At 37.8% G+C, this 14,270-nt stretch overlaps 2 protein-coding genes across 3 annotated transcripts in view; one reads left to right on the top strand and one right to left on the bottom strand.

Moving 5' to 3' along the window:
- Window positions 1–11,543, bottom strand: part of DNAAF6 (dynein axonemal assembly factor 6) — a 34,580-nt gene extending 23,037 nt beyond the window's left edge. The window contains exons 1-4 of the mRNA XM_043570081.1: window positions 11,457–11,543; window positions 7,559–7,726; window positions 3,827–3,899; window positions 974–1,079 (exon numbers count right to left, since the gene is read on the bottom strand). Of these exons, the coding sequence (XP_043426016.1) occupies window positions 974–1,079; window positions 3,827–3,899; window positions 7,559–7,723 (344 nt within the window). The 5' untranslated portion in view covers window positions 7,724–7,726; window positions 11,457–11,543. The remainder of the gene's footprint in view (window positions 1–973; window positions 1,080–3,826; window positions 3,900–7,558; window positions 7,727–11,456) is intronic.
- Window positions 11,544–11,775: 232 nt separating this feature from the next.
- The window catches only part of NUP62CL (nucleoporin 62 C-terminal like), an 86,801-nt gene continuing 84,306 nt past the window's right edge, over window positions 11,776–14,270 (top strand). For both annotated transcript variants that reach the window (XM_043569944.1, XM_043569943.1), the window contains exon 1: window positions 11,776–11,872. The gene's annotated coding sequence lies outside the window, so the exon portion shown is untranslated. The remainder of the gene's footprint in view (window positions 11,873–14,270) is intronic.

Raw genomic sequence — 14,270 nt, 5'->3', positions numbered from 1 at the left:
TCTATTTTCAGAATGGAAGTAGAAGATAGATGCATAAGGTTTTTTTTTCTAACATTGGACACAATTTTATAGTCAGAATTAGAAAAGTTGTCAGATCACTTACCATAGAAGTCTTCAAGAATTTATAAAGTACATTATAATTTTGTAAGTACTGCCTTTGTTTTTCAAGCTATTCTAAATACTCAATCAAGATTTTATTTTAAAGCCCCGGATGTCGTATGTAAGTGATGAATCACTGAATTCTACTTCTGAAACCAATATTGCTCTGTATGTTAACTAACTAAAATATAAAAAAATACATATATTTAAAGCTTAGTGTATTTAACCATTAGTTTCAATTATGAATGTGAACACACTTTCAGTTCCTTGAAATTGTGGGTGATTTATTTTATCAAAGTGAAGGAACTTTTTATGTTAATAATCCTAAATTCCATATTTACAATTCATATTCACAGTTCCTAATGAAAAAGCTACAAGGTGAGGCTTCAATCCTGCTTGCAAAATATATTAAACAGAATCTTAAAATAACTAGTAAACAGGTCCAGGTAATAATAGATAATCGGAGGGAGAACATAGCCTTTTACCGAAATTGAATATTGAGTAATTAAACGCAGGTCTTTGACACATAAACATGGTATAATAATTTAGTTTGTATGAATGCTTGTAATTTAATGGGCTTTTCTTTCCCAGTGTTAGTTCCACATTATACTACTGACACTGAATACAATTTTGTAATGGAAATGACTATTTTTCATTTTTTGTTAGATAATAACTAAAGGGAGGTGTTATGTTTTACTTTGTTTCTGCTCCACAAGGAAAAACAATTATCAATTACACATGGCTTCTGTGTGTCACTGCAGTCTTCTCTTTCATGTGGTAGAAGTTACTTTATGAATCCTGTCAAAAATAGAATGGTATCGGATGACACATCGAACTTCAGCCCCAAACACATTCCCGCCTTCATTTGACTTACTCTGGTATTTCTCTAACATCCCACGTGTCATGGTGCTCTGCTCCCTCTGGAACTTCCTCTGGATTCCAGATATCCTCGACATTTTCATCACTGTTTTGAGGGATGACTGTGAAAAAAAGGGAAGATAAAGCTGAAGCTGTTGTCTGTTTTCCCCCTCAAAATTTCTCCCGTTCTTCACACGCAGTTTGGGATCGTCAAAGTCAAACATTTTCTATTTGTTACCACTAGCTTGTTTTTTTGGTCAAACAAGCTTAATTTGTAAAAACTTGACGTTTTTGAATCCATACACAACCAATATGTCGTAAAATTATAATAATAATTGAGAAAATTTAGAAACAACATATAAGCAAAAGGAAGAAAATAAATAATCTGTAATCCAACCACCCAAGATAATCAATGAGAGCATTCTGATGTATATCTTTCCAGCCTCTGTGTGTGTGCACATATGTATATGCATATAGCATATATACTCAATATATGAAGTAACATCTTATATGAAACATATAGAACATAGATATACATAGAAATACTAGGCTCATGTAAAATATTTATGTAAAAGAACAAATCAAACATACAATCAATCTGATTTGTGTAGAAATGTCTTATCTTGCATTGTGTATTATTATATAGAAGTTCTTTGATACCTTTTCCATGCAAGCATGACATAATTCTTTAAAAATACTGTTGGTTAAAGAAATTGAAAACAGTGGATACAATGGTCATTTTTTAATCCAGTATTTTCCTCAGGCAGATGGGAGCCTCAAAGAAAATCTCTATCACTTGTCCTTTATGTAGGACTGAGCATGTACCTGGGTTTCTACATGTCATCTTTAAATGTTTAAAAGTAAACGAGGCATGCAAAAACTCAGTTTACATTTGTTCCAACTACTGGGGCAGCAAATGCAGACCAACATTAGGTGCAGAACATTATTTCGAGTTCTCCTTTTAAGCATCCCCAGAAATGCACTTGATTACTAGGTTTTCAATACTGCCACTCTTTTCAAATTATCTGCCTCGGGGCGCCTGGGTGGCGCAGTCGGTTAAGCGTCCGACTTCAGCCAGGTCACGATCTCGCGGTCCGTGAGTTCGAGCCCCGCGTCGGGCTCTGGGCTGATGGCTCAGAGCCTGGAGCCTGTTTCCGATTCTGTGTCTCCCTCTCTCTCTGCCCTTCCCCCGTTCATGCTCTGTCTCTCTCTGTCCCCAAAATAAATAAACGTTGAAAAAAAAATTAAAAAAAAAATTATCTGCCTCTATCTAGCATGGGCTTTGTGAAGCCTAATTACAGATTTATATAAAATATGTTACAAATGACTCATTGTTCTCAGAATTTAGAGGTTATTAGACATTATGTCAGAAATACCGGCAGCATAGAAATACATTAAAATTTGAACTAGTCTTCCAACATCTCTTAAAAAAATTTTTTTTGGTAACATTTATTTATTTTTGAGAGAGATAAATAGAGTGTAAGCAAGGGATGGGCCGAGAGAGACGGAGACACAGAATCTGAAGCAGGCTCCAGGCTCTGAGCTGTCAGCACAGAGACCGACGTGGGGCTCCAACTCACAAATCACGAGATCATGACCTGAGCCCAAGTCAGACGCTCCACCGACTGAGCCACCCAGGCACCACCCAGGTGCCCCCCAACATCTCTTGAACTAGGTAAATAGATTTTCAGTATGTAGAGTCTAATAACTGAAATTTTAAAATCATTCTCTCAGACTTCATTTGAGCCATTATTTTAAACATTTTTCCCGATGAAATCTTTTACAATCAGCTAAATTGATGAAGGAACTTCTTTTCCTTTCCCTATCCAACTCTGGCAACTGTCATCATGACAGAATTAGAGCCTTCTATATTTTCGAAGATGTGTAAAATGTTAAACTATATGAAAATGTATAGGCCAAAATGCTGGGAAAACATCCCCGGAAATATTTATTCTGGTTTATTGGACCTGTGACTATATAAGTCACCCAGTTAATATGTAATTAAATATATATTATAATTAAATATATTTAATTATGTATTATGTATTATATTTATATACGTATAACTATAGGTATTATATTTATATATGTATAATTATTTAATTATAAATATATATTTTAATTAAATATATTTAATTATGTATTGTATATTATGTATTATAATTAAATATATTATATAAGTATGAATATATATTATAAATATATTTCATTATATACTTAATATATTTAATTATATATTAAATAACTATATCAGTTGCCCTATTTAATGTATAATTAAAGCCCATCATATATAAATGGACTTTAATTTATAAGTATTTTGGTGTAAGATCAAATTGTGTCGTTATTTGTTTTATTGTGTTCTCCAAAAGACTATAAGCTCAATTGGGGCAGAGACCTTTCTGTTTTGATCTTCATCATAGTCCCAGAGATGATCATAATGCTTGGCATATAACAGGCTTTCAATAAATATTTGTTGAATGAATTAATGAATCCTGTGAAATTGCCAGAATATAGCAGATATAGCAGGGTAGAAAGTGAAGAAGCTAAGCAACTTGGTAACTAGACCCTAAATAATAAAAAAGTTATTTAACCACACATGACTTTCTTGGTTTAACATCTCGGGAAATATGCCAAAAAATGAATGTGAATAATTTAAGGCGAATTAATTTCCATTAGTAGAAAAATGACTTACCTACAATAGTAGAGTAAAAACATCATCTTATATGTAAATGGCTGTTCATCACTTCCACAATTATTTGAGTTCATCTCTGACAAATCCTAGTGTTAATATTACTCTCCCTACAATTTTGCTCCCAAAGAAAAGATTATACCAATTATAGTGATCTATATGCTTTGTTAAATAACTTACCTTTGAGCTCTTCTATTCTTGGTGGTCCAATATTCCCAGGACCCATGGCTCCAAAAGCAGATGAACAATTTGGCTGGGAAAGAAGAAAAAAAAGCCCAACATTCTGTAATTACTACTTGTTCAACTTACGTGACTGATAATACTTGAAAGTTGGTAAGTTTTCCATCTCAAATTTCATAGTGCTTCTCATTTAATTAAGCATCGTTGTTATACAACAGAGAGACAGATGTCAAGTATTATTTAGAATGTGTTTTCCTTGTCCTTTCAAAAAGTATTTAGTTTAATAGACCCTAAGGCAGTCTTTGATCAGACTAAATCCCCAGTTCCAGCCCAGTGAATCATGTATCCCTGCGGATAGGGGGATGAGCCACATTCATCTCTTTGAAGGTCAGAACAAAGTATTAGTGTAAAAGCATCGACAATTTTGGGTTTGGGCAGTATCTGGTCATAGGTAGAAGATGGAAACAGATGGGAAAGTTTTATAGAAACAAAAACAAACCACTAACTAGGGTCTTAAGTATATACATATCAAAGAACTCATTCAAAACTCCTGTTAACAGATTTTACTTCTTTTCCACTGTGGGTATGAAACCCTTCCTCGTCATACCACCTCATGACACTGAACTAATGGATTTAAACAGCAACCCCCAATTAATATCGTCAAATACATGCTAAACCACTTCAGTCATCTTACGAGTTGATTTTGCCATCCTTTGTGCAAGGAAACATACCCCCACAGGGCTGCTACTCTACTCCCCAGTACAAGAACAATTTTCCTTTTTTCACTGAAGTATAACACATATTACACCTTCAGCATAGCAGCAACTGCCTCATTGGTCTTTCTCAGGGGTCTTTAGATATCTCAAGAAAACCCCAGTATTTTACTGATTGTTCTTGCTGATGCCAGATTCCGCAGCTCCAATTTACTCCATTTCTGGCAGTCAAAAAGTCTTATCTCCTTGCATCCTGGCAAACTACCATCTCTAGCTCTCTTCTCTCAGGCCCCTGCCCCTATCTCCCAAGACTTCAGACATGTAGAAGAGTTATGATGTCCTATTTGGGCAAAAGGAATAGTGTCTGTCCTTGAAAGCCAGTGGCAAAGCTCACCTGTGTCTTTATTATACTAAACTATTCCAACAGCTATAAATCAGAAACTAATCTGTAACATCTCAATGGTTTCTGAGACAGTAACCATTCTTTTCCAAAAGGTGCTTCAAAAGTGCTATGTCTGCGGTTAAAGTGTTACAGGCATTTTTATGTGAAAATCCCAAGACCGTATTTTGTTTGTTTTTTTTTCTTTTTAATCACTAAGGTCATATAAATTTGTGGTGCTTTTCTTAAGTTATTAATCACTAGAATACTAATAGTCAATCAGAGTAAAGCATTTCTTGGAACATGAGGACCTCTTGTTTTGTTGAGTGACTCCTTCCACCGAAAATTAAAATCCATACAAATAAAAACTCGAACATTCCTGAAAAAAATTAGTATGCTCTCCATGCACAGTGATGATTCAATCAGTACATCACAACAGAGGGGGAATTGCAGTTTATTAACTTAATGAAAATAAATGATTAAAAACAAAAATTTCAAGTGAAAAGATGAACCAGGATAATAAAAACATTAAAAACCCTCTTGCAAATATTCTCTATAAAAATAATCATTTCAGCTTTTACCATGGATCCACATCCAATTATCTGAGTAATTTGTCATTGCAATTCATGCCACTTTGCAATATGTAAGAGAGTTAGAACAACTTTTTTACAATGTCTGTGGAGTGGTGAGCATTATTTCCCACAGGCCTTAAGATCCCCTTTTGAGTTTCAAAAGCAGTCTCTTCCCAATCTCCTAGATTCTTAATGCATCATGGGGACTGTAAATAAACCAACGTGTATGCAACAGTTCTAATGCTGTTTTCAGAGAGAGTATTTTCAAAACCACATCACTCTTGTAATCATTCCACAGTTATCAAGATTCATACATGTTAAAAAATGAAAAACCATTTTTCTCCTGGAAAATTTAATAGTTCATTAGAAACATTAATTATTCTCCCACTGTTCTGATACTCCAATTCTATATCCTCTAATGATAGCTGTACAGGGGTGTCTGAATGACCAATTACCTCAAAATTGTTTATAACCCAGATATACAGAATCATACATTATTACAGTAATTTTCTTCTATGAATTGTACAATTTGGTAAAATTATCCTAGTGTCTCTATTCTCCTAATCACTCATCGTTCTCCTAGAATCACCTCTAGATGCAAATAAACATCCCCATACGTAAACGCCAAAGAGAACAGGCTTTGTAACCAGGGTGAATCTTTATCTCTGAATCTGTTCCAGTTACAAGTTTCACTTGCCTTTATTCGAGATTGCTGTTTCTCAAATATTTAACATATTTTCTGTATATGACATAACCCTACCCTTACCCTTCGCAGGCTGTATCATTATTCTATTTCAGCTTCAGGCAGCAAAAATGAACCTGCCCTCCTAACTTCACTGATACATTGCTCCTAAATTTTTCTCCAATGTTTTATTTGTTGTATGTATTCAATGCTATTATTATTGTCCTGATTTTTGTTTGGCCCCTAGTAACTCCTGCCTGACCAAAGCTTCTTGGTTTCTAACCCTGGCTCCAAGTTGATTCAGTTACCATCTACACATTTTATTTTCATTGCATGTCTTAGTCTTTATTTGATTCTGCACATTCCCTCTAATTCTTCCCGGATGGTGCAAGATCAATCCAGCGTTGATCTGAGCCACCAAATTTGCTGCATATTCAGATTATACTTGTTTTTCCACACAATAGAAGAAAAGAATTTGGGGACGAGCAAATTGATATGCCTGCTCGCTGAAGATGGTTTATTTGTGGCAAACTGGTCATAATAACAACTTCACTAAAATAATTTAAAGCGGATTGACATATTCTGCTATAGTGTGAGGTTTCTGCCCCCAATTTTATTTGCCTTCACATAAGCAGTCTGACAGCCAAGATTTGCTGATACCTAAGGAGTAGGAGAATGGAGAGCAAGGGGTTACATAAAAGTATTTTGATTATTCTGGGAATACCGCCAATGACTGTGGAGTGGCCGGTCAGTTTCTGGAACTCTGCTTCCCCAAAATGAAGCCCATATTGCTGCTGTAAGCCTCCCTGAGGTTACCTGTCCTGATCCCAAATATTGTACAACAAATTAGATTCCACAGCTCTATCTGAACATGTATCACACAAGTCAGTTTTAGTAGGCTAAAGCTAGTTTGCCCCATTATTTGGCCCAAATTATTTTCTGTTCTGTTTTCATGTGTAGACAAATTTTAAAAAATCAAGGAAACTGGATTATGGGGGCCTAATTAATAGTGTCTAGATGAAATTATTTGTTTATACATATACTGTCTAGAGGCTTAAAAGTACTAGCTACCACTCATTTCAATGGTTGTCAAGCATTCTTTGGCCATAAATATAAATGACAAACATTTTAAAATGTGGCTACTGTTACCATAGTTACAGAACTATCTTCCTATTCACTGTTCAGGTAGTTTAGAAAAAAATATAATTATGTTTGCTAGAAATGTACTAGAGGTTATACTCTCATGAATAATCAGTCCTACAGCCTCCTGTGAATGTATCAGATGACACAGCCTTGCTCCCATAGCAAAGGTTGGAACGAGTTGTTCAAATACAGTTTAACAACTTAGCATGAACAGAATTGATTCATCTGTAAGTATACGACCACCTGTCCAGCCTCAAAATCATCCTCTTCAGGATAAAGTAGCTTAGAGAGAGCTTGCAGGGCTGAAACTGAAGAAATGGTTTCAATTTCCATGTTTTCAGATTCCATGTTTTCAGTTTCCATATTTTCGGTTTCTGTATTTTCAGACTCCATATTTTCAGGTTCCATATTCTGAGGAAGAATATAATCAGAGAGAGATATTTTGGTTTTCTATTTCATTGAAGACATGAAGATTAAATTTTTAATCAACCCTTGATGATGCCTAGCATTATATTGCCATTTGAGAATTCTAGAGGGTTGATTCATTGACTTCAGTGAAAAGTTCACACAAAATAAATGGCAGAAAGGCAGAAAGGTTGAAAAGCATGGTTAGAGGGAGTTCTATATAGGTGAAGCAGAACACTGGTCCATAGGTCGAGGTATAGGAGGCAGGATCTGGTTCTTGAGAATAATTGGAGAGTTGGCAGTTAGGGATAAAGGTTCAGAATATGGCAGGGTTCAACATCACAGCTGGAAAAGACAACCAGACATTGAATCCAAGGCTTTCTTGCGTCACTCTATGCAGCTACCTGCTGCAACGCTGTCATTCAGTGGGTATGGTGGATACAGGATTTAGGGAAAGCAGATTTATTTTAAATCCCTACCAGTTGGGAAGAAGTTCTGGCCTTGTTCTCATCTGGTGAGAGGCAGGGCAGTGTGGGCGGTGGGAAGCCATACCTGTAAGCCGAGAGTCTTGAAAACTGGAGCTGGCATACAGTCAGTAGTTTATGAATACTGAATGAAGCATGATTAAATTCATACGAATGTTGTATTTCAGAGTAGTCACCTTGGAAGGTTATACGCTGATGTAAATTATGCTATCAGTGCTCAAAATATTTTGGGATTGCCTTCATATGTATTACTAAGAAAATAGGCATCCTTATGATTAAAAATCAGATTTGTCTCCAAGTGATTTCTAGATGTATCTAGGTATCACATCTACTTTCAAAATATGAAGATTTGGTACTTTGAGGAGGTTCAAAAGAATGAGTAAGCTACAGACCTCAAGGCGATCATGAAAGAGCATTTTCAAAAGTAATTTGAGCAATACCAACAGCAAGTGGATAGACTCCCAACGTGATTGCTTTAAAGGGGATGCCACTTCTTGGGATGCATGTTCGAGTATACAACAAATCATTCACAATAATTGATAGTAACACTCTATGTATCCAAAGCATATTAGGAGTTAGACTTCTTAAATCCAAATTATGCTAGCATAAAATGGCATAGATTCACAAGTAGCTAAATTGGAGTAGAGATAGCATAATGAAATTGGCCCTTAAGCAAAAATAATTTTTACCATAGCAACTGTAATAATAACCTGCAAACACGAAATAATAAATCAAGACAAGCTTGTTATTATATTTTGAGATGTAAAGGAATCACTAGTACTTTGTGAATAACTAAATAGTTCAAAGTATCAAAAGAGAAAAACAATGATATGAATTTTTGGAAAAAATATTCTAAATTCAAGGGAAATGAAGATTCTACTAGATTTTTTTAGAAGTTTAACAAATTAAGAATAATTAAACTATTAAAAACTTTAAAGTTTGACAAAAACAGATCACATTGGAAAAACTAAAGCAAGATGCCTTTTTACAAACTGTGCAGTGTTATTTATTTGTAGGGCTATCTTTTACCTGTAAATTTGACATATGTTAGGTTCATCATAAGCCTGGCAACCAAGATCCTTTAGAATATTACACCCATCTAATTTTCTGCCCCTCCCTATTAATTCTCTTACATGCAATGTGTTCTGTTAAAAACTGAACTGCTTATTAAACATAGCTTATAATCTCCTGCCTTTGTACCTGAGAATGTATTTTTCCTTTTGCTTAGAGTACTCTTGTAGTGTAGTGATTAAAAAAAAAAAATTCCAGAGCCACAGTGCCTGAATCTGGCATTGTCACTTAAATAGGCCAATAATACATTTAAATTAAATGTAAGCAGTAGTTTCATCAAAAACAAAATATATTGCCAAATCAACTTGAGATTTGGTTATTAGAAAATAAAATTTCTAGGCCCTCTGTTTTTATTTCTCTCACTCTCCATTGCTAGGCTGACTCCAATGGCAGCATCTTCTGGACATCAACTTGAGCCCGTAGGGCCTTCCTACATAAAGGTGTGATTGGGGGACTCTCTCTTGGTACCAGCCACAAGAGCTAAAGAGACAGACGCTTCAGAAACAACTCGTTACCAAAACATTGAAACCAGTTAGGGACTAGAAAAACTCAACCAGGATTGCTCCAGACCCATGGCACTGAAGCAAGATCAGTAACCTGAGATTAAGTCAGACTCTCTTTGTGAGGGCTGGTTGATACCAAGTAGTATCCTTTGGGAACTTGTTTAACAGGTAAACACATATCCTTATGTAAAGCACTGTTGCTAGCCGAATGATTTCAAAGTATTCAAAAGCCATTTACTCTCTTAAAAAACACAAAACGAAACAAAACAAAAATCCATTTACTGTCTTAAATAATTTGGCATTTCTTCTGCAACTCTATTTACATAATACTTAGTTAGCAATTCTTATGTTAAATTCTTCTGAAAACACAAAAGTAAACATCATCTTTGCCTATGTCTGAATTAAATTACAATATACTGGCCAATTTTTACATTTTTTTTACAGTATACACATCAATAATTCCCTGCTTATTAAAAATAATTCATTTTTGGCTTTGCCTTTACAATACCAAGAATTATTTCCTTTTTTAGGTCTCAAATTTTCACTGCTATAAAATGTACCAAGTCATAAGTAACTATGAGGACTTAACAGAGTTTTTTTTACAAATTTAAAATACATTTAGTAGAAGATGACTTTTGAAAGTACCTGGAATATTTCATAAAATAAATGAGACTCTTTTGATTCAATACTTCCTCTATTATTATTTTAGACAAACTTAATACACTTGTCAGTAATTTTTTTCTCTCATTCTCATACTCCACCTTTATCTAAAAAGGAGACAGCAAATTTTCCTTCACTATTTAGACAGTTTCTCCCTAAGTTAACAGGCCTTTTTCTTAATTTCTTTGGGAATTAGTCTCTGTTCTGAATCTTTGTCACAACAGGAAGGTCTTAGGAGAAATGACCCCTACCCCTCTGGTCAAATTCTGTTCTCTCCCTTAATCAGATTTTATTTTTGGACACGGTTTCTTACTTTTTGACAGGTATAGTCCAACGATATATAATACTCTCCCAATCAGTCCTTGGTGAGTAGCAGGCTTGCCAAGTACAGGTAGTCTTTACACACCACGCTCTAGCCCACTTAAGTGTGGCCCGCTGTTCAGTCCTCAACGGATCTGACCAAGACCGTTGGAACCCTCAGGCCATTGTCTACGTAGCAAGCTCACGGGCCACTTCTTTTTCCCCGTTTGAACAGCGTTATACCCCCTAAAAATATATATCCTAACCAATGCACTCTGGATAAACCATGTCTGTACATGTAAAACAGAAGGAACAGTGGCTGCTCCAACTTGGAGCACCCAGATCTACCTATAAGGACACAGTTTTCACTCTCAAATTAGTGTTACAACCATAAGTGTGGTGAGTTGACAGAGGCACTGGGAAGCCTTCACTTGCTCATTTTGGCTTTCAGACAGTTGAACAGCATCCATTCCCTGTATGGTAAACTGGCCCCATCTCTCACTCACATCCTGATAGACCGAGTTGTTTAAAGCCGCCTCCTGCTTCTAGTGTCTAGGGCAGGGGAATTTAGGGAAAAGGTCTGTTCTATTTGCAATTTGTGGCTTTTCTGGGTATCTCTCAGGGTGGTAAGTACTCCAGAGTTCTCCCCAGTTTCTCTGATAGCCAGGGCATTTGAGGACCCTTTCTTTTCCCTTCTTAAGGTTCGGGTTTCCTCACCTGGGTCAGTTTTCGGGTAGCTGGCGGGGCTCCGAAAATAGACTGCGGAAAGCTCTGCGTCTCTGTGTTGCCTAGGTAACAATTTTGTTGCCCCCTCCATCCACCACCTCTGGGTTCCCGCTTGACTTTCCTGGCCAATCAGAGAAGAGTTTCCTTTGAAACAACACCAGAATCGACCAATCCGGGCTCGTGCCAGTCGGGGTCAATGGCCGCCCTTTCCAGTTAACTAGGTGGACCCCAGTTAAGCGTCTGTCTCGGTTAGCGTCACTCCAGCTGCAACCAGCCCGCGGTAGACGCTGGTTTTTCCCCTGGTCCGAGTAGGCCCAGTTCCGCCTCTCCGGCCGCTAGACAGTCTCGGAGGCCCTTCCCATTTACTTTGGGAGCCCCGACGGCGAGCGGCGGCGGCAGCCACCAAGGTAAGTTTGCAAGGTTTTCGTTTGTCCCAGGCATCGGCAGGCTCGCTCATCATTACACTTTTCCCGCACGTGAATTCCAAACCGGACGACTCCTCCCGCGGCTCCTGGGCAACGTGAATGGATGCATAGGCTCGGTGGCCCCGGGGGGTTGAGAAGGTTTTGCCGCAGCTCTCCACGCGCTCCCCACGCCTCCTCCCCGCCGCGCGATAGAGACACAGGTTGTGGTTCGTTCAGGCTCAGCATGTGTGTGTGTGTGTGTGTGTGTGTGTACTCGAGCGAGCGCAGGTAAGGTGGTACCGCGCTTCTTTTCCTTAGCTCGGCTTGTGTGGTGTGTGGGGAGGGGGCGTGTAGGGTGGGAGCGCGCTTTTCATCGACTGCGTGTGTGTTGTGGGGTGGGGGTGGGATCACGGTTCTTTTCCTTGGCTCAGAACGTGTGTGTGCGCTGGGGGTGGTGTGTTTTGTGTGTAAGGTGGGATCGCGTTTCTTTTCCTTTGCTGTGGGCATGACTTCTGGGCCTGAACCCCTGGGGTGAGCATCCCTGCTACACCTTGCTCCCGCTCCCAGTGACACAGTGGACCTGGTCCCCTGCTTTTTCCCGCCTTGGAGTGGAGAAACGCAGGCACGCCGCCCGCTTGCCACTGCTTGGCAATCTGCGTGTCTTCACTTCACGTAGACGTGCAGTTGTGACCCTAGTTTCCCGTGGATTCCGTGGTTTGGTTTTAAGCAAAAGGGGGGTGGCTTAATATACATTTGGAATGTTCGCAACTGGTTAGTTGTGTTTGGTAGTGGGGCCCCTAATACATTATTTGAGTGTTGTAAGCAAGGAAAGATAGGATGGCTTTCATGGATGGTTGTTACTTTTGGTTATCCAGGGATTGGAATTTGATTAATGAATTAACTAAATTTCTTTCCTTCTTTGGCTATCATATTTTTCTAGCTTCCTCCCTATCTGGTGAAGTGAAACTTGAATAATTTGTCCATTCTCCTTGTTATATTACCACAGTAAACAAACAAACAAAATGGAAGTATATTTAAGTTATTGGCTAAAAGTAAAGTTACTGGCTTTTTGGCCAAATTAATTATACCACAATATCCCTTATGACTACAAATGTCTTAAATTTTGTTATTTCTCTAGATAGATAACTTGTGGAGTGTAGCTATATGCTATGCTGTCTCTTGATTGCTTTTTTTCTATTTTCTTCATTGTGCATTATTCTAAGTCGGTAATGCCTAGCTAGTACTTTTCAGACCTTTTTGCTGTGACTCACAGAAATAAAATTTATATTGTGGCCCAGTATATACATATCCAATATATAATTGACAACCATTTCACAAAAACAATACTTACTACATGCAGTTTACTCTTATAGTCTCCATTATGTACTTTTTTTTAATGTGGAGTACAAGCCAGTAATGAATCCTCACTCAGGTTGAAAAACTTCGATCTTTGGTTTTCAAACTTGTGTGTGTTTAGGAATCACACAGGATGTTTGTCACTGTTGGGGCAGAAGAAAAATTTTCTCTGTCCCTCAGAATTCTGGCTGGACTAAGAATTAAATTGACATGAGACCGATTAACAGGAGAAAATCAAATTTAATTTCATACATAAGGGGAATCTACAGACATGAAATTCCAGACAGGCAAAATGAAGTCTATATGTCATCCTGAACTAAGGAGAAAAGGGGGATAAGGGTCTGGGACTTCAAAGGGAAGGAACACAACTCACAGGAAGATGAAAAAGAGTAAATGTTTGGTAAACAGATGTTTGCTGGGCCATTCAGCAACTGTAGGACTTAGGACTTTAATCAAACAGGCTTTGCTTGGTTCCTTCCTGTCTACTGTACCTAGTTCATGTTATAATGTAGTTATCTGTCGTGATAGCTCTCTTCGTGGAGCAGGTCCTTCATCTAAAATCTTTCAGGCAGCTGTTGCTGAGGGCAGGGAGGAGGGGTGGGGAGTCAGCTTCTTCCTGAGTCTTTGGGCTTTTGTTTTCAGATCAGCATAATCTACATACCAAAGTGGCCCATCTTAGGGCCCCCTGTCCTTGGCCCCTAAATCGCAAATGCTGATTTCCCTGGCTCCAGCATCTGGTTATGTGTGTCTCTGGTAGGGGAAGGTGGTTCGAGTAACATTTTTGAAGTGCCTGGTTTAGTGCCAGATGCACAAGGATTCAGTAAACCATAGTTTACTTCTTGAGGAGCAAAGGCTATTTATCTTTGGGAATTTAATTGCCTCTTCAAGGTTTGGCCTGCCCCTGGCAAGGTGGAATCCAATGTTAAGCACTGTTTTCCCCAGGGTTGAGGAGGTAGGAAAGTAGGGGATGAGCCCTAGATCTGAGATGAATCCGTGAGTACTTGGCTTCCCTGGAGAATTTTGTAAATACAGAAATTTAGGGATA

The sequence above is a fragment of the Prionailurus bengalensis genome, chromosome X (assembly GCF_016509475.1).
Source record: "Prionailurus bengalensis isolate Pbe53 chromosome X, Fcat_Pben_1.1_paternal_pri, whole genome shotgun sequence".
NCBI lineage: Eukaryota > Metazoa > Chordata > Mammalia > Carnivora > Felidae > Prionailurus > Prionailurus bengalensis.
This window is presented reverse-complemented; position numbering and strand designations above follow the sequence as displayed.